This window comes from Mobula birostris, chromosome 25, assembly GCF_030028105.1.
Source record: "Mobula birostris isolate sMobBir1 chromosome 25, sMobBir1.hap1, whole genome shotgun sequence".
Lineage (NCBI taxonomy): Eukaryota > Metazoa > Chordata > Chondrichthyes > Myliobatiformes > Myliobatidae > Mobula > Mobula birostris.
In genome coordinates, this window is record NC_092394.1 from 19466715 (window position 1) to 19487869 (window position 21155).

At 40.1% G+C, this 21155-nt stretch overlaps 1 protein-coding gene across 1 annotated transcript in view; it reads left to right on the top strand.

Annotated features, from left to right (window-relative positions):
- Window positions 1-2793: 2793 nt before the first annotated feature.
- LOC140187855 (carboxypeptidase D-like) overlaps window positions 2794-21155 on the top strand; it is a 79096-nt gene continuing 60734 nt past the window's right edge. Inside the window, exons 1-2 of the mRNA XM_072243652.1 lie at window positions 2794-3460; window positions 8308-8574. Of these exons, the coding sequence (XP_072099753.1) occupies window positions 2854-3460; window positions 8308-8574 (874 nt within the window). The 5' untranslated portion in view covers window positions 2794-2853. The remainder of the gene's footprint in view (window positions 3461-8307; window positions 8575-21155) is intronic.

The window sequence follows — 21155 nt, forward strand, 5'->3', positions numbered from 1 at the left end:
ACTAGGAAAAATAATAGGTTAGCATAAACTAGATGGGCCAAAGGGTCTGCTTCTGTGCTACAGGGGCCAATGACTCTATGACTTTATGACATAAAATCAAAGAACGCTGGAAGTACTCAGCAAGTCAAGCAACATCACTGGAGGGAGAAATAGTATTGGCATTTCAGGTGATGATCACTTGCCAGAATTGATGACCAGTTCTTGTGAAACATTAACTCTTTGTCTCCCTACAAATGTTGACTGACCACTGGGAGTTCATTGTTTTTACTGTTTCGATCTCAGAACTTATTCTCTCTTCTCCTTTCCGCTCTCAATTTCCTGTTTCTGGATTTAGTTAAAGCCTTTTACATCCTTGGCTTATTCCACTTCCGATAAAAAGTCATCAATCTTAAACATTATCTATGTTTATTTATTTATTTATTTAGAGATCTTGCATAGCACAGACCCTTCTGGGCCAATGAGCCGCACTGTCCAGCAACCCAGTATTTAACCTAGTCTAATCACAGGATGATTTACAATGACTAATTAACTTACTAACCGGTACATCTTTGCATCGTGGAAGAAAACTGGGGCACCCGGAGTTAACCCATCCAGTTCATGAGAATACAAACATCGTACAGATGATACCCAAATTGAAGTCCAAGTTAAGCCATTTGGCCTATTAAGTCTGATCCTCCATTTCATCATGGTTGATCTATTGCCCTCTCAGCCCCAGTCTCCTGTCTTCTCCCTGAATCCCTTCATGCCATGATCAATCAAGAACCTATTAAGCTCCGTCTTGGATATACCCAGTGATTTGGCCTCCGCAGCCACATGTAGCAACGAATTCTACGGATTCATCACTCTCTGGCTAAAGATATTCCTCCTCATTTCCATTCTAAATGGATGTCCCTCTATTTGGAGGCTGTATCCTCTGATCTTAGACTCCCCTACCACAGGAAACATCCTCTCCATATCCACTCTGCTGAGGCCTTTCAACATTCAATAGGTTTCAATGAGATTCCCCCTCATTCTTCTGAATCCAGTGAGTACAAGTCCAGAGCCATCAACCGCTGTTCATATAAGCCTTTCAATTCCAGATTCCTTTTCATGAACCTCCTTGACCCCTCTCCAAAGTCAGCATATCATTTCTTAGATAAGAGGCCCAAAACTGCTCACAATGTTCCAATGAGGTCTCACCAGTGCCTTAGAGAACCTCAACATTACATTGCTGCTTTTAAGAAATTCTTCACAAGAACTTCGAAGTTCCTTTGCACCTGAGATTTTTGATTTTTTTTCTCCATTTAGAAAATAGTCTATGCTTTTATTTCTTCAACCAAGTTCATGACTGTACACTTCCCGACACAGTATTCCATCTGCAACTTCTTTGCCCATTCTCCTAATCTGTCTAAGTCCTCCTGTAGCCTCTCTCCTTCCTCAAAACTAACTGCCCGTCACCTATCTTCGTATCACCTAGAATCCTGCCCACAAAGCCATCAATTCATGTCTGAACACAGACCCCCTAAGGAACACCACCAGTCACCAGCAGCCAACCAGAGAAGGCTCCCTTTATTCCCACTGTTTGCCTCCTGTCAGTCAGCCAAACTTCTATCCATGCTACTATTTTGTCTGTAATACCATGGGCACATAACTTGTCAAAGGCCTTCTGAAAATCCAAGTACACAACATCAACCTATTCTCCTTCGTCTATCCTGCTTGCTAGTTCTTCAATGAAGAAGGCAAGATTTGTCAGGCAAGAATTTTCTTAAAGGAAATCATACTGATGTTGGCCTATTTTATCATATTAAAACTGGGATTAACATATGGTACACACAAATCTGGGTGGTTGATGGTCAATGCAGATTTAATGGGCTGAAGTGTCCATTTCTGTGTTGTATCTCACAAATGACTCTTCCCAAATGGGTCTTTTGCATAGATCATATCATGCCAGAGTACACCCTGCCACTTGCTTCCCAGAGTCTTTGGAAATGCTGGAAATACTCAGCAGATCAAACAGTATCAACTGAGAGAGAAAAGTTACTTTGGATTAGAACTGGAATAAATTAAGGATGCAAGTTTCTACATAACTATTAAAATAGAGAGAAAAATAAGTGAAAGTCTGATTAAAACAAAAAAGGCTGTACAAATCAGGTAGAAACCGTGAAGAGATAAGTAGTTAATATTTCTGGTGAATGACTATTCATCAGAAATGGTTATATATTCTTGCGAGTGTCTCTGTCTCTGTACTACTGAGTATCTAATTTATTATTGTCACATGTACTGAGATATTGTGAAAAGCTTTTGTTTGCGAACCTAATCACACTGAAATAAGTAAAACAGGTTGCAGAATGAAGTGTGGCAGATCCAGAGAAAGTGCAGGTCAGGTCGAGAAATATAGGTCCAGCATCTTTTATTACTATTTCAGATTTGCAATATCTGCATTATCTGCAAGTGCTTGTAGATTTAGTCCATGTGGCCGTACATACTGGGTAGCTCCCAGGCCATTGGGAAAATCAGCAGCGAAGAACTACAGCCTGGGGGGAAAAAACATGCAAAATTTGAAAGCGTTCCACCCATCGGAAGCGAGGTAAAGACGACATATCCATGCGAATGCAACCTAATCTGAACTGGGAGAGGGATAGCGGGGAGGTGTTTGGTCAGCTGTGCTGTCAATCAGCGCGGAGCGGCGACCCGGCGAGTGCGATTGATCGGTGCCTGGAGTGGCGGGGGCGGTCTCTGTGCGAATGCAACCTAACCTGACTCGGGAGTCGGGATGAGCGGCCAGCTGTTTGGTCGGCAGAGCTGTCAATCAGCAGGGCGGGCTTTGACGGGGGAAGCAGCGAGTTGGGTTGATCGGCACAGGCGGTCACAAACATGGCGAGCGAAGGGTGGCGGGCGCTGAGTCTGAGTCTGGTGGCTCTGTGCGCCGCGGCTTTGTGGTCGGCAGCTGGGGCCGCTCACTTGGCCAAGCGGGAGAATGGCATCGATACATCGAGGTACTACCACTACGAGGAAATGACCAAGCTGCTGAAGGACTTGGCCCAGGCTTACGGTGCTCACGCCAGGCTTTTCAGCATTGGTCAGAGCATCGAGAACCGTTCACTGTGGGTCATGGAGATCTCGACGACGCCGGGCGTGGAAGTGCCGGGCAAGCCCAAGTTTAAGTACGTCGGCAACATGCACGGCGATGAGACGGTGTCCCGCCAGGTGTTACTGTACCTGATTCAGTACCTGCTGCAGAGTTACGGTCACGACGAGCGGGTCGACCGCCTGGTTAACACCACCGATATCTACATCCTGCCCAGTCTCAACCCGGACGGCTTTGAGAGGTCGGTGGAAGGCTCTTGCGACGGTAATGTACTGGGTAGGAGGAACACCATGAACAAAGACCTCAACCGGTGCTTCTTGGATCAGTTCTCCCGGGTGGAAGTGAACAAGGCAGGCGTGCCTGAAGTGGTGGCCATGGAGAAGTGGATTAAAGGTATCTGCGGGTTAAGCATAACACCACTTTAAATCTCGGGGTGTCATTTCTTTATCAGGAATTATATGAACATGTATAAACGTATATAGAGCGCTTCTCAAAAGTGTCATCAGCACGTAGTTCGATGCCAAAATGTACAACGAAACGATGAATGATAGGATTGCACAGCTATTATTTCACTGAACGGGCAAACGTCCAACTCTGGAATTCCAAAACAGAGTTCAACTAGTGGACAGGTTTGCAGACTCTCATACCCTGAAGTATAGTGCACCAATTACTGATAACGTAGGTGCGTAATTCAAATATCGGACAAATGAAAGGTGCAAGTCTCCCGGCGGGAGTTCACAGCACGGGCTTGTCCTGTACTCTCAATGCTTCAGTGGTATTGGCACTAATTAGTAACAAAACTCGATGTTTTTCCTTTGTCATCTAGATACCTTTGAATTGTAAGTAGATGTTCAGCTGCCACTCCTATCGGTGTAAACCAACTCTTTAGCGTGCTTTTAGACGGTACATTATCACTGCAGGGCCAAGTAGCGCAACCTGTATAAATTTAGAAACTTGATGTTTTTCGTTCAGATCTTGACTGTCTTAGGGCGGTATGTAATAAGGTAAAGGAACGTTGGCTGGTGGGAAGTGAATTCAGAATCTTATCTGTTCACAGTGTCGATTAATGTCCCATCTATTGCAAAGATGGTTCCCCCCCCAAAAAAAAAAATCCCAGGCTGTTAACTGACTTCTGTGTCCTTAGTAAAACTTATCATTTCTACCTACCAATTAAAAAGTGGTCTGCACATTAAAAAGCAAAACTGAAATATTTTGAAATATGGAAACTGGATAGAAGAGTATCAGTGGTTTTCAAGCAGAGAGACACCTGTGCGGTCTGTGAATGCTGCACTACTTCCAGTCACCTGGAATATGGAATGTGTGACTCATAAACCACCCTAGTTATTTTGCAATGCCTCGCTGTTTGAAGGCAGGTTAGTGCAGTGCACTCAGTCTTTCAGTTGTGCAACCAAGCAGCAATAACCAATATGGTAAGAGGTGGTATTATGTTAACTGAAGAAACTTGAGCTCATTGCAAGGCAAGCAGCAATGCAGCAGACTGGAAAAACATCAGTTGTAGGGAATGAAGAAGCACATAAAGAAGGAGAATTAAACGATCCAGTAGCATAGTGGTTAGCACAACGCTTTACAGTATAGTTGACCCGGGTTCAATCCCACCGCTGCCTGTAAGGAGTTTGTACGTTCTCCCCGTAACTGACTGCGTATGTTTCCTCCAGGTTCTCCGTTTTCCTCCCACAATCAGGTTAGTTGGTCATTGTGAATTGTTCCAAGGCAAGGATTAAAGCAGGGGATTGCTGGCGAGGTGGCAAGAAGGGCCTATTCTCTGCTCGATCTCAGTAAATTTAAAAAAAGGCTCAAAACCTTGGGTACAAAGTATTTCAGATGCTTATGTACATACAAATAAAAATATCAATGTATTTATAGTGGAAGTATTATTTATGAAGTAGGGGTCTGTTATAAAACTTCTAGCCATTATTAGTAGAGTTTAAAAATATTGTGAGGGTATAAGTGATGAGGATTGGGTGGAAAGTAGAGTTGATGCCACCGAACATCTGTGTTCTTATTGAATGAAAATAGGTGGGAGGAATGTAATGGCCTTTGTTTTTCTCATTTCTTCTGTTCTAACTGAAACTGTTCATAAACTGACAGGCAAATGAGGAAGCGTCATTGAATGCTTAGTCAGATTTGTTTAAAAAAACCCATTTGGTTTACTTTCTGCAGGAGGTTATTAGCAAAAATGAGGATCAGCAGAAATTGGCAAGAACCTTGTGACATGGGTGGAGAATGGTGTGTGATGTTAAACTACAGTATTGAAATGAAATAAGACCATTAAATATAGGAGCAGAATGAAGCTATTTGGCCGATCAAGTCTGCTCTGCCATTCCATCATAGTTGATGCATTTTCCCTCTCGGCCTCAATCTCCTGCCTTCTCTCAAGAATCAATCAACCTCTGCCTTAAGTATGCTCAATGACTTGGCCTCCACAGCCTCTTGTGGCAACAAATTCCACAGATTCACCACTCTCTGGTTAAAAAAAAATTCCTCCTCATCTTTTCTAAAAGGACACCCCTCTACTCTGAGGCTGTGTCTTGTGGTCTTAGATACAACCCCGCCCCCAACCATAGGAAACATCCTCTCTGAAGGGATTAGACCAAAAGAGATTAAAAATAGAATATATTGTGTAGATGACCACATTAAATTACAAAAAAGTTGTTGTTTACTAGTGGGCGGGGGGGGGGGAAGAGAAAACATTTTGTTGAAAGTGGGCCATGTCCCCAAATCAAACTCATTACTTACACCAGTTCATTCTGATTTTGAGACTTTGTGGATAAGTTTCTGCTTTTCGTGCATTTTAAACTTTTTAAACATAACATCGGGGAAGGTAAGTAGCATGGAGTTTAGTTATTTCCAGCTATTTCAAATTGCCATAATTGCAGATGGTAGACTAGACATGAGTATTGATCAGCAATGACTTAATTGAGTGGTAAGATGTGATCAGGACTGCATGGCCTACTACTGTTGTGTAAATACAGCTAAAGTAGTTGGACGATTGGTTGCTGTCGGTGAGCAGTCCTTGGTGAGTAGTAGTAAGGATGCTGTAAATGGTAAAATGAGGAAAAGTTGACTATAATCCCCCTTGTTGATTTAATGCTGCTCTAGAAGAGAGAGCACTACCTAGCAATGTTGGCCAAGTACCTAATTTGGCCTGACTTGACTTACTGTCTGCCAGCACTCTCTACTTGAGCTCAGAAGCAAAGGTTTAACTAGTACATCTATCATACTTTGGGAATCAATCTCTTCAGAAGGACTGAAGGAAGAATAAGTAAAATAAAACGCAGATCGATGACTTTTTCTTGTTATTTTCTTAGTGCATTCCTGGAAGTATTTTGTGGGCCATGGTTTTAATTAACAACATGTATCAAGTATTCTGTGGGCTGATTAATTTATTTGCTGTTACTATGCAAGTGATTATGAAGGTTTCTGTACCTTTCATTTATTTACATGACATGGATGTGGATAGCGGGGCCATCCTGCCCTTGCTACCGCTAGTTAGCAATTCTTCTTGAGCTGTTGGTGCCAGTTACTACCTGGTGCGTTTGAGTAACGCGCATCAGTGTGTAGATGAAGTAACAATGAAGGACTAGTCATACGTTCCTAAGTCTAGGTGCTATGTGGTTTGGTGGGGAACCTGGTGGTGTTCCAGGAGAAAATCTTGCAGTAAGGGCTGTAAGTTTAGGAGGTTTTGGCTGAGTGATCCAGGCAAGTAGTCACATGCTTTATGTAAGTAGGAACTGCAGTCATTTAGTGTAACAATGTTCAAGGTGATGGGTGAGGGGCCAAATAAGCAGACTATATTCTAGATGTAGAAATTGTGTTGCTGGAGTTGCATTCTTCCGGACAAGTGCTGAGTATCCTATGGCACTGATTAATGCACAACACTGTGGAAATACTTTGGCTATTGGGCAGCAATCCCATTAGTATAATGACTGGTCCACTTGCATTTCTGGTCAATGGTGACTCCTGGCATGTTGATGGCAATTGGTTTATTATTGTTACATGTACTGAGATACAGTGAAATACCGCTTTTCATGCCTTGCATCCAAAAGACACAGCAGAATTGGGCTATTTGGCCCATCGCGTCTGTTTCGCCATTTAATTGTGGCTGACTTATTTTCCATCTCAACCACGTTTCTTGCTGGCTTCACGTAACCACCGACGCTCTTCCTATTTCTTAAGGTATCTGTGCAGGCTTCTCTTCACACAGTATCTGAGAGCTAAGTTTCAAACTCAGATCTATTTCATCACAAAGACTACCTGCTTCCATTCCCATCCCTTTCTCAAAGCTTTGTTACCAAAATACTCGTGCATATTTTTGCTATCTCCGGATTGGACTGGTTGATTGATCTATTGTCTTTTTACCCTTCAGATGTTTTTCAAAACGTAAGTGCATCTTGGTAATGAGGGAAAGCAATATCAGAAAGAACTTAATAATGAACAAACTTTGAATGTCAAGGTTAGATTGCACTCTTTTATCACAAGAGCTTCAATGATTAGTTGATTAATAGGTTTTTAGTTTATAATTAATCCAGTTGCAATTACTGCTGATAAATTTTCAAATTTTTTTCATGGTATATCTCCAAATCTTGCTTTCGAGGTGAACAAGTGTAGAAGGGCTATTGGGTCTTTGTCAGTGTGGTTCAGAATTTTTCATTTTAATTATAATTTACCATTCTCAAAATATTTGCGCTTTATTGTAGTCTCTGGACATTGTCTGCATTGTACTACAGGTATTTTCCAAGTTATCACATTCCTAAGAACCATTTGTAACCTGAATGTTTTGCAAGTTGAACATGGAGCCACTGGTAATATATTTAGATTAAAACGTAGGGCAGCAAAAGGCAATGCACATTTAAACCAGGACATTTAACTCAACCATTCAAATTTCTCTGCAAGTGGCGATGGTACTGCAGCAATCCAAGTTCTCACATGGCAGAAGATGCCCACAGCTGGCGAATCCATCCCGCCAGTCTCCCCAGCACTCATTCACACATGTATAAGCTGTCTCTAAGTTGGATGTTCATAACCGGGAGAGGACCTGTATCTCTAAAGAAATCATCTCTCCTTAGAAACAGATTAACAAAAAGTTCGATGTTAAATCTTGATCTTAATGTAGTGTAATGCAATTTAATTTTTCACTGGTGTGATGCATTTGTGACTGTTTAAAGCTGTTTTATTTTTCATTGTTTAACACTAATTTTGTAATTTGTTTTTTTCCGTAGAAAACAAATTTGTGCTTTCTGGGAATCTTCACGGTGGAAGTGTTGTTGCCAGTTATCCTTACGATGATTCTATAAATCACATATCTTCGGGGTACTACAGTAAGTCTCCAGATGATGAGGTATTTAAGTACCTGGCCAAGACTTACGCCTCTAGGCATCCAGTGATGAAAACTGGCAGACCACACTGCAGCAAAGACTCTCCTAGCAGTCCGGAGGAAATCTTTCCTGATGGAATCACCAATGGAGCCTTGTGGTATGATGTAGAAGGTGAGTTGAGCAATGACTAATGTAGCTTATAGTTCTAATGTGATTCAAGGAAACTTGTAATTATGTAAAAATAAAACAATTCATCTTAGAAATAAAGCATTTAACAAAATACTATTTACTTATAATTATACAATGTACAGTTTTGGTATGTTTCCTATTCCCTACTCAATGAATAGATGCAATGAATAGGTATAGGGGAGCATCTGGTAGAACTGCTTTCTCATTGTCCTGATGACTCAGGTTTGATCTGGCCTCTTATGCTGCCTGTGTACAGTTTTCCTCTTAACTATATGGGTTTCCCTCTAGGCGCTTAGGTTTTCCCCTCACATCCCAAAAATGTGTGGTTATCAGTCACAGCGGATTGCTTCTGTAGTCTCAGTGAGAGATAGAAATTGTGAAGAACTTGATAGGTATGTACTTGGGTTCTTAGCTCCCAGTGGAGCATAGGCCATCGATGACCTCCTGTCTGCATGATCCTCTAAAGTCGATGGTATGGTTGGAGTACATCAACAGTTCTGCAGTTCATTGTATCCACTGTACGGGGGATTGGACTTTTACAGCTTCACCAGAGCCCTGTTGGCCAGCCTTACTCATTTCCGCCTCTCATGACAGGGACATGGAGTTGGACTTTGAGAACCATTGATGGTGGGCATGTGGTGAGAATATAAAAGGCTAGCATAAGAACAAAACATCCAAAATATTGGAGAAGCTCAGCAGGTCAGGCAACGTGTATGGAAGGAAATAAACACACGTTTCGGGCTGAAACCCTTCATCAGGACTGGGAAGGAAGGAGGCAGAACCCATAATTCCCCCCCCCCCCCCCCCGTATATGCTGCCTCACCTTGGGTTCCTCCAGTGTTTTGTGTGCATTGCTCAAGATTTCCAGCATCTCGCAGAATCTCTTGTGCCTCAGGCTTGTATAGGAGTGGAGTAAAAAATGCAAGGCTGATAGTTGGTGCAGTCAGTGGGGTGGAGGGCGTATTTTCATGCTGTACCTGTGTGACTCCATGATGGAGTCCATCTATTGACGTCTGCTGTGGTGTTTAGAACCAGCTCTTCTATGCCTCAACAAAAAAATGCCATGCTTATACCAAGCAGAAAGATTGAGCCTCAGACAAAAAGGTTGGGGGTAGGGGGAATAAATTCTCATTTAATAAAACTTGGATATGTCTTCACAGTGCACGTGTGTTACTGTCAGGTGTGTGCTTGTCTTTGGACATCGAGCTTGCGCAACAAGAATGGGTAAAGATGACTGCTTTTTCCCATGGTATTCCAAGCCATTATCACTCTTGGAGAGGTGAAAGCTGCAGAGAAATAGTGGTTGAGTGTCACAGTGTTTATAGATGCTTTTTCCTATTATGTTTGGATGTAAGATTTATGAGGCAGCAAGGTGTGGACAACTTTTAGTATAGCATAGTAGCAGGCACTTCGCCCCGTAGTGTTGTACTAAACTAGTGAAATTGGTAATCAATTGCCTAACTATTCACTTCGGCCTATACAAACTTTGTATTCTTTAAAAGCCCCTGTCTAAGAGCTTCTTGAACATTCCATTTGTATTTGCCTGTACCGGCACCCCAGACAGCACATTCCAGGCACCCCCCCACTCAGTATTTAAACAAAAAATTGACCTGCACATCTCCTTTGAACTTAATCCTATCTCACCTTAACTACCTGGCCTCTGTTTAGACATTTGCACTGGAATCATTTGCAAATAACTTAATACTTTCTTTTCAGGATCTCTGTCTGCATCTGAGGAAACTGACACCATTAACATCTATAAACGCTTAGACTCCCACAGCGGTCTTGACTATACCTCTTGCTACCATGCCTCTTGCAAGGATGGCATCCTCTTTTTTCTATTTCTCTATTTCTGCCTTGTATGTTCTCAAGATGTGGCCTTCTGCTCAAGAGCTGATATCGTCTTTCTTTCAGAAATGTGGCTTCCCCTCTGCCATAGCTGATGGCATGCGTGCACATTTCCTGCATTTCCCATTGTCTGCTTTCAGTTCCCGTGGTCCTTGCCTTTCATTCTACCAGACTGCACAATCACCATGTCATTCTTTGCCATTTCTGTCAGCTCCAATGTGATTCCACCACAAATCACATCTTTCCCTCTTCCCTGCCTTTTTATTTTCAGCAGAGACCACCCTCCTTGTGATTTCCTGGACTTTTCTGGCCCAGCCTTCCCCATCCTGTGGCATGTTCCTCTGCAACTGTAGGAAGCCTGTGAGACTTTTCCCTTCACCACCAACCCCAGCACCATGCAAGGATCTGAGCAGTCCTTTTAAGTGAAGCAGAGATATAGCTGCACTCCTTCCAACCTCGTCCCCTGTATGCAGTGAAGAAACATTATGTAGAAACATTTATGGAGTGCCTGTGCTCTGCGCACACTGACCAGCTCAAGGTTTAACTCTGCTCACTCCCACACAAGTGTGGTTGCCTGCAGCCTTGTCCATTGCCACAGAGATGCCAAACACAGACAGGAAGAACAATATTTCATATTCCACGCAGGTAGCTTTAAACACAGTAGTTGAAACATTGTATTTTACATTTTCGGTCCTTTTCCCCTATTGTTCTTTTCTCCTAGATTTCTTCTCCCTTTGTTTTCCTTTTGCTTCCTTCCTCCCCTCCCCAACTGTTTGCACCTATCATCTACCAGCCTCTCCCACCTTTTGTTGCTATAGACTGGCAATCTATCCTGGACCCTTTCAGTCCTGATACCAGGACTCGGCTTGAAGCATGAATATATATCTTTTGCCTCTATAGATGCTGATTGAGCTGCTTTCTGATTTTGTTTTTGTACCAGATTCCATCATCTGCAGTCTTTTTATTTTTGTCTTCATGCATATAGAATTAATTACTAGCCTACAAATTCCAGTTTACTCTTCGTCGGAGTGTATTGTGAAATTTATACTTATTTCACCAAAAGTCCCTGCTAATGAAATTGCCAGTAAAGTGTAAAATACTTTTTCTGCCAGCAGGAATCATTGAAAAGGAATGGCTTTAATAATAGAACTTTTTTTTTCATGGAATGATTTCTTTATTTGCAAGCTATGTCTGCATAACTGAAATGTGGCCAGTAGATAAACATTGTGATTTTTTAGTTTTAAAACTCAATAGCTATGAAATGCTTGAAATTTTCACCTTAATATACAGGTTTTCTAATTTTTTTCCATTTGGACACCTCAGATTGTGTATGTTAAATTTGGATTTTTGCTGTTTTATAGAAATGTTTTTTAATACTGGATTGGTTGGAATAACTGCTGGTACGAGTGTGGCATGATTCTGCTGTGTATGTTTCAATAAGTAGTTTTTGTCAAGTGAGCTGTCAAATTTCCATCATGTAGGTGCTATATTATTCCATCGTGATGAAGTACCATTCATTCTCTTAAATGCTGGCTGTTTTGCAATTTTCTGTGGCGACAAGCCATGTCATTTGTACATATGTCAAGAGGAAAAACCATGATTTTTTACTGTAGCTTTCCACAAAAGTTCAATAAGATTGAATTTTATTCTGTATTGCAAATACTTAGGTGGTGATTTGTGAATTCTGTAAGGTTGAATTTCCATAACCTGAATGGCCTTTTGGAGGTTGCCTGCACAGTAAATCACACGAGTTGTAGGCAGATCCTAGGAGAATTCGAACAAGAATAGTTTACAAGAGAAACAATTTGGGATTGGATTTGCTTTTACAGCTGTAATAGACTCAATTGGCCAATGGACTTCCAATTTATGAAGAGTATAAGAGAGTTTGTTAATGTAACTAATCCATTTGTACAGGACTGTTAGAATTTTCCTTTGTGGAGATGGAATTTATTAACACTCAATTATTGGTTAGGAATGGAGGACAAAGAATAGTCTTTTTAACTTTAATTCTGTTATCTTCTAATCAGTTGTCTCAATTTTCATGGAAGTTTTCTTGTCTCACATATATTTGGAGGAGAACCAAGGGATAATTCCTTGCATTGGTAATTTAACCAGTCATTAAGAAAACAACACTTTGTAGTTTACATATCTTGTGCATTTTTAATCAGCCAGTAAATTTTTAACCTTATGGAGTTTTACTTCACAACTGGTGGAAGTAGAGAATTAGAAAATTGACAGTGAGCAGATGAGCAAATTAACTATTAAGAGCCAGACCCTTTTTGCTGAGAATTCATAATTGAATATTATAGTCTGATTTTTCCAGTTAATTTTTGTGAGTGTGAACAGCATATTATTAATGCTTGCCTCTGCAAGGCTAAATTATCATGTATTTAGTAGGTAAAAGGCACATTTAAAGGATATAATTTCACGGTAATTATCAGATGATTACAAAGTACATATGTTTTCTATGGTAAAAATATAAATCTAGCCTTGTACAAATGTCTCTGCCTGAGTGCTAGACAGTTTCATCATCTGTGCTCTGTTTCTAGTCATTCATCTCGTAGAAAAGGCAAATGGTTTTTAGAAAGTTCCACTTGGATTTTACAATGTATCATGAGATTTGTACATTCTTGGGTACAGATCTCAAACTTGTTTGTGTTTCAAATTATGATTTATTCAGAATGAGATGTCACTGACAAAGGTTTGCAGGAATATTTTGTTTTTAAAACACAGCAACTTAAGCACTAAATGGCACATTGTTTTCTTTTGCCCTTTCAGTTTGTTTCAAATTTGGAATTCTGATTCATATGCAGACTGGAACTGATGTAAGTCTGCCTGAGTCTTGTAAAATAAATACAGGCAATCAGTTCAGTTACTAGATCACTGAAGCTATATTGTCAATTTAGTTAGTTAAGCTCATCAACCCTACTGGGACATTAGTTGCTGATAGCAGCTCGCCAGAGTCTTCTGTCGTGTGCCAGTCTTTGAAATTGCCCCCAGGTGTAGCCCGGCTCTTGGTGTCTTGTAGGTGAGGATCCTTCCTTGCCCAGAGATGAGGTCTTTGAAGCTTCTGGAGCTCTTTTTTTTTTTTACAGAATGGGATTGCTGGCCCTGTACCCAAACACCACCTTTCGCAGCCGGGCTTGGAACCGTCCACGCCAGAGTTATATTGTCTGCAGAGCATTAATACCCATTATTTTAGCTAAGGAGAAAGGAATCATTGGATTTTATTAGGATGTAAGTAAGAACTAAGAAAGTAGAGTGACACGATAGCATAGTGGTAGCACAATGGTTTACAGGCACACCAGGTTCAATTCCTGCCGTTGCCTGTGAGGAGATGTTCTCCTCTTGACAACATGGGTTTCCTCTGGGTGCTCTGGTTTCCTCCCACAGTCCAAAGATGTACTGGTTGGTACCATTGTAAGTTGTCCCGTGATTAGGCTAGGATTAAATTGAGGATTGCTGGGTGGTGTGGCACAAAGGGCCAGGAGGGCTTATTCTTTGCTATATCTCAATAAATAAATAGAGGTGATCCTCTTTTACTTCAGGTAGTACCATGTTAGTGATGAAGAAAATCTGTTGAATGTTGTTGAACATTTGCAGTTTGATGGGTTTTAACATGACCAGAAAGGAGCGCATAATACTCTTTCTGGGCTACAGTGTGACTCAGAGCAAAGTACTACAATACTAATAAACCAGGAAGCTAATAAAATTTCAGCATTAAGATTTTAATTGTTCAAGAGAAAGGAGCTGTTGAAAGAGAATTCTTTTGGATAAAACATGATTAATTTCAGCAGATCAATCTGAGGGAAATTGTTTCTACTTGGATATAAAGGGAATTATGCAAACTTTATACAAGATTTTCATATTGGTGGTTGAATTGGTCAATAGTGTTGTAATTTTGCAGATGTGTATGCAACTATATAAATCAAAAAATACAAGAAAGTGAGCAATGTAAATGTACTTTAATCTTAATGTATTTTTGTTAATGTCATGGTTTCAATTCTTGACCCAACATTTTCTGTTTAAAACGGGTTAAAAAAAAATTCATGAGAACTTTCTACTAAATTCCCACAATTCTGTTTTACTATACCAGTCACTGATTGTTAGAATAATTACTCAAAAGTTATTTTTTTGTGAGCATGATCTGTGCATGTTTTCAAAAGCAAATTGCAATAAAAAGTTTGTGAACCCTTTGCAATTATCTGTTTTTCTGCATTAATTACTCATAAAATGTGGTCTGATCTTCATCTAAGTCACAATAATAGACAATCTGCCTAAACTAATAACGCACAAACAATTGTATTTTTCATGTCTTTATTGAACACATTGTTTAAACATTCACAGTCCAGGCTGGAAAACATGTGCCCTTGCATTTAATAACTGGTAGAACCTCCTTTAGCAGCAATAACCTACACTGTAGCTGCTGATCAGACTTGTACAATGGTGAGGAGGAATTTGAGACCATTCCTTCATGCAAAAGTATTTCAGTTCATCAATATTTCTGGGATACCTTGCATGAACAGCCCTCTTCATGTCATGCTACAGCATCTGAATTGGGTTAAGGCCTGGACTCTGACTTAGCCATTCCAAAACACAATTTTTTTTTCTTTTCAAACCAGTCTGTTGTTGGTTTACTGTCGTGTTTTGGATCATCATCTTGCATCATCAAACTTCTATTAAGTTTCAGGTGACAGATTACTATCCTGACGTTCTCCTGTAAAATGTCTTGATACAATTTTGAATTCATTGTTCCGTCAATAATTGCAAACCGTCCAGGCGCTGAGGCAGCAAAGCAGCCCCAAACCATGATGTTCCTTCCACCATGCATCCCAGTTGGGATGCAGTTTTGATGTTGGTGTATAGTGCGCTTTTTCCTCCAAACGTAGCGGTGTGTATTTCTGCCAAAAAGTTCGACTTTTTTTCTCATCTGTCCACAGAACATTGTCCCAAAAGTGTTGTGGAACATAGGGTAGGGCACCTCTGCAACCCACACCTCCAATCTCATCTCATTGATTGGAACACCTGAGTCCAAATAGCTTTTATAGAAGGCATTACCCCAGAGATTCACATACTTTTTTGAACCCAGACTGTGGTTGTTTAAATGATGTACTCCGTATTGACAAGAAGGACAATTATTTGTGTGTTACTAGTTTAGGCAGACTGTGTTTGTCTATTATTGTGGCTCGGATGAAGATCGGATCACATTTTATGAGTGATAAATGCAGAAATCCAGGTATCTGCAAATAATTCACAAATATTTTCTTGCAACTATACATGCGTGTGTACTATTAATTTATTATGTTTTGCTTTTTTTTTCACTCTGCTAGATTATGTGTTGCATTGAACTGCTGCTGCTAAGTTAACAAATCTCACGTTACATGCCGGTGATAGTAAACCTGATTCTGTATATGCTCATCTCTGTAAATGAGATTAAATTTTCCTGGCCAGAATGTAATTTGGTATCTAGGCCCATCAATTCCAGTGGTGTTGATCTCCAATTGTTACCTATAATAACAACACCTTAAAAACCATTTTAAAGCTTTTGACAGGTGAAGGAAAAGAAGGTAAGATGGAAGAGCTGACACAGCCATTGTAAAAGATGTTTCTGCATGTCTGAAGTGCATTTTCATTCTGCTTTGAGTAGTTAATTTTCAGAAACCCAATGTAATATTTAAATTAAGCTTTCTTCAGAAAACATTTGCAAAATTGCCAAAGGTAAAAGGCTTATATTCGAAGGTGAGTTGCACCAGATTTTATTTGTACACGGCATTTGCAGGATATCCTGTAAATGTGGTAAGTACTCTGCTTAGCATAGCTTTCTTGATGTAATTCTGGGAAACATAATAGGGTTGTAGTAATATTTGAAAACTGAGCCAACCACCAGAACAAAGAGGAGAAAAATGATGTTCTGTGTTTTCTTCTAAGTCTGCATTTAAATTCTTTCATTTAGCTATGGGGGAAGGGAAAGAGGAAGACTGATTCCCCACCCTTAATTTCTCCATCTCTAACTCAAATTTCCTCTGGTTTTTAGCTTCTCTTTCTTTAAATTCCCTTAATTTACTTTGCTCTCTTTCTTCAAATTCCCTTTTTTTTATTAGCCTCTCTTTCGGCCATTGCTGCTTTAAATTGTTCGAACTGTATCTGTTCAAGATGTAACTGCATTTCCAGATTACTCATTGGAAACCTATCTAACACCTCATCATCAAATTTTTTCAAACTAATATAATGCTCAGCGATTTTTCTTTGAATTAAAGCCTTTGTTGTACCATTCATAATTCCTTTAATATCCAACTTCCTAACAATCTCCGATACAACAGGTTTTCTCACATTCGCTAAAAACTCCAGGTCAGGCGAATCCACAAAGTCGTCAATATTCATTGCAGCCTAATACCACTCACACACCAATCAAACTAAAAAAGAAATCGGGTATTTCCCTTTTCCAAATCAGATTGGCAATTAAACCAGCACTTAAGGTCAAAAATTTGGAACAAGATCCCGAACGAGACCGCACAATTTCTGTTACGTAACCGGCCACAATGAATATCAACCGAGTCAGGTTATATAAAAACAACCAAACATTTATTAAACACGGATAGACAATAAAAAACAAATGAAAACCTTAACTGGAAGTTAACCGCTATGTGGCCGTTCAACAAATCGCCACTTGGTACTGGTTCTTAAAACGATAAATGTGAAAACAGTTCCTAAAGCGGTAAAGTCAAATACAGTTCTTAAAATGGTAAATTCGAAAGTCAACAGATTTACACATCCAATTGGGAGAGACTTCTCTGGAGAAGGATTTCTTCATAGACGCGACTTTCCTGCTGGTTTTGTCCAAAGGATTCACAATGAAGGAAATAAATGGCTTAAAACAACTGACCTTTATTTCTAGGGAGCAAACCTTGCATGAACTTCCTTGCTCGTTTGGCAGGAGTTGTCTTCGATGTAGGTTGCTACTTCTTCAATGAAGACTCAATAAAGTCGATCCTTTGTTAAACTGCCGAACAATACCAACTTCTCTTAATCCTTCAGGTCCTGTACTTTGAAAAAATCTTCACTCTCCAATACTGCTAAAAAGGTACATCAACAAACCTGGCAGAAATTGCCAGTCCAGCACTATTGTACCTTACAATAGAACGTAAAACTCCGTTTTAGAAATGAAACTGTGTCATAAAACAAATAGGCAACGGAACAGAGACTCTGACTAACGTTCTAGCTGGAAAACTAACTGCATCACCAGAGGTCTTCCCTTTTATACCCGTGGTGAACATATCATCACGTGACCTCACATCGGCGGGAAAATTACATCAGTTGACCTTCAAAAGACCATTACATTATTCTCACAAGAAAGTCACAAGATCTCCTTGAGGTATGTAACACCTCTCCTATCAGATCTCTTCCTCTCCAACACTATATCTTTCCCACCCATTTGGCTTCATCTATTATCTTCTAGCTGCTGTTCTCTCCCAGGAAGGGGTCTTCTCCTTTCCTTTTCAGTCCTGAAGAAGGGTCTTGGCCCAAAATGTCAACTGTTTATTCACTTCATATGTGCTGCCTGGCCTGCTGAGTTTCTTCAGCATTTTGTGTGTTTTACTTTGGATTTCCAGCATCTGCTGACTTTTGCATGTTTGAAAATATCATTTTGCCTTTTCTCTTTGTTTATCTTCAAATTGTTGCCAATTTTCAACAGTTCATTTGTGAACGCAAACACGAGACAATCTGCAGATTCTGGAATTTCAAGCAACACACATAAAAATTGCTGGTTAACGCAGCAGGCCAGGCAGCATATATAGGAAGAGATTCAGTCGACATTTCGGGCCGAGACCCTTCGTCAGGACTAACTGAAAGAAGAGATAGTGAGAGATTTGAGAGGAGGAGGGGAAGATCTGAAATGATAGGAGAAGACAGGAGGGGGAAGGGATGGAGCTAAGAGCTGGAAAGTTGATTGGCAGAAGGGATATGAGAGGATCATGGGACGGACAGGAGACCTAGGGAGAAAGAAAGGGGTGGGGGGAAGCCCAGAAGATGGGCAAGGAGTATAGTGAGAAGGACAGAAGGAGAAAAAGGAGAGAGAGGAAAAAAATATATAATAATAAAAGATAAATAACAGATGGGGTACAAAGGGGAGGTGGGGCATTAACTGAAGTTAGAGAAGTCAATATTCATGCCATCAGGTTGGAAGCTATCCAGACGGAATATAAGGAGTTGTTCTTCCAACCTGAGATGCAGATTTTCCTTTTCTTTAATATCAATGTCAATAATTGGGTTATTTTTGGTGGTGTTTGATGTTTCTGAATGATTAGGTTATAGATTTAAGTCGACTTAAGAGAACTACATACAGAGTGTAAGTTAATACATAAAAGCGTGCTGTGGCTTTGGAATTGCCATCTTTTGCATGTGACTTCTGACCACTTTATTGGCAGCTGATACACAAAGAAGACAAGTTCTCAGAAGTCTTGATTTTCATCATTGTTTCTGTGTGGAACTTTGGGTTTCCCCAACACTGAGGCTGCAGTTTAAAAAAATTATTTAATTGGCTATGGGTGAGGATAAAAAAACTTGAGTATCATGAAATTGTGGAAGTTCCGTTATAAATGCAAGTCACTTTTTTCATTTTATGCATATATGCTCTCAGCAATACTAGGTGGTGATTGCATGGTTACATGAGAATTGTTCAAAACATGACTGTATATTATAAACCTTTCAATAAATTGACAAACTGTGTCGTCTCCTTGCCCTTGAAGACTTGTTTAATCCTGCAATTCTATTTTAAGGTCAAATGCCCATCAAAAATAAATCAAATGACTGTACTCTATCACATGAAGTGCCAAATCTTCAAAGAGGATGTTGCTACTAATAAGCCTATGACTGCACTGTCATTGCGTATAGACGTCAATGTCTTTTGATGCTTAATAATAAATATGAAGTTCAATGCTTCTGAATCAGATTTATTATCATTGACTTAATAAGTTTTTTGTTTTGCGGCAGCAGTGCAGCACAATGATAGCAAGTTGCTACAAATTATAAAAATGCAAAAAAATTGGAATAACAAGGTAGTATCCGAAAGTCATCGAGTGTGGGTCTTCAGGCTCCTGTACCACTGTTCTGATGATGATAAACAAGAAGAAGGCAGGTCCCAGATGGTGAGGATTCTCACTGATGGGTGGTGCCGTCTGGAGCTATTGCTTCTTAAACATCTCACCAGTGGGGAGGACTATACCTGGAGCTAGCTGAGTCCAGAACCCCCTGTAGCTTCATGCAGCCCTGTGTGGTGGAACCCTCATACTAAGCTGTGATGCAATCAGCCAGAATGCTCTGCGTCATGCATCTAGAAGTTGCACATATGTTTGGTGCCTTACGAAATCTCGTCAAGCATCTAATGGAGTAGGTGTGCCACCTTCCTGATTGCACCGATGTGTAGGGCCCAGGATAGATCCTCGGAGATGTTTTCGTAAAAACAATGTCCAATTATTCATAGCTACCTGAGAATTCTGTTGCATAAACACTGGATAAACGAGAGCTAGCTGTAAAATGAATTTCAGTTTGCCATCTGTTGGCCTGTTTTTTTTTTAATCTTCCTGAAGTCACTGGGATTATGTTTTCACTAAGTTGATTGGATATACTAGGGTTCTAATGGTATTCAGATACACTGCTATACACTAACTCCATTCCTTGTCATGCAATCTCTGACAGTTTTTGCTTTTAGTCACACTGTGAACACATTGTGATTTTTTTTTTCTTGAAGAGGGCTTTCAAATTTTTATAGATGTTGGTAGACGTCAGATTAAAATTTCACTTTGCTAAAGGGTATTACAGCCATAGCAGCAATGGCTGCTTGCTTCATATCTCACAGCTTTTTAAAGTGTATTATGAACACAAGGACCAGGTTGTAATTGCTCTTGAACCTCGTACAAGATGTGCATTATAGAGAGGCTGTATTAATAACTCAATTCAATTATATGTCACATAATAGGTTTTCCTTTCTTACTGCATTGATGAGCAGGTCTGGATTACTGGTAATATTGTTAAAGAAGACTTAATCACAACATAGTTTTATTTGCTTTGGGGGGGAAAAACGTGATCTTGGTTTTTTCCTAACTTGCACATGGAAATGACGGGAGGCAAAACTATGTTAAAACTTTGTATGTTAAGGAAAGATAAAGATAATGTTTGCTCAAAAGAATCCATCCCATTTTCTTTGAGCTCTCTTTGTATTAGGTAGGGTGGCATGCTGTAGGCTCAGTACTGACAGTATCATGAAAAATTGGCAGGTGGTTATGCAACCACAGTTCTCTGCTAACTGGTATGTCTGTTGATGGTAACTATGATGCGCCCTTCATTTCCACCCTCTGAGTAGTTTATGGTCTTCTCTCACTAATCCTTCAAGTGGTAAATTTTCAATTTAAGAATAACAGAATGTAAGTGACCTAGGCACTCTATTTGAAACATCCTTGTGACATCAACTGTAGGCCTTTCAAAATTTAATGAGATTCAATGAAATCCTATCTCATTCTTCTAAACCAGTGACTATAGGCCCAGCGCCATCAATGCTCATACATTAACCTTTTAATTTCCGGAACCATTCTTGTAAACTTCCTCTAAACCAGGGGTCGGCAACCTTTTTGCCTCTGTGGGCCGAATCGCATATTAATAAACGGACGGTGGGCCAGATAAATGCCATAAAAAAACTTGAAATATGGGAATTATCCATT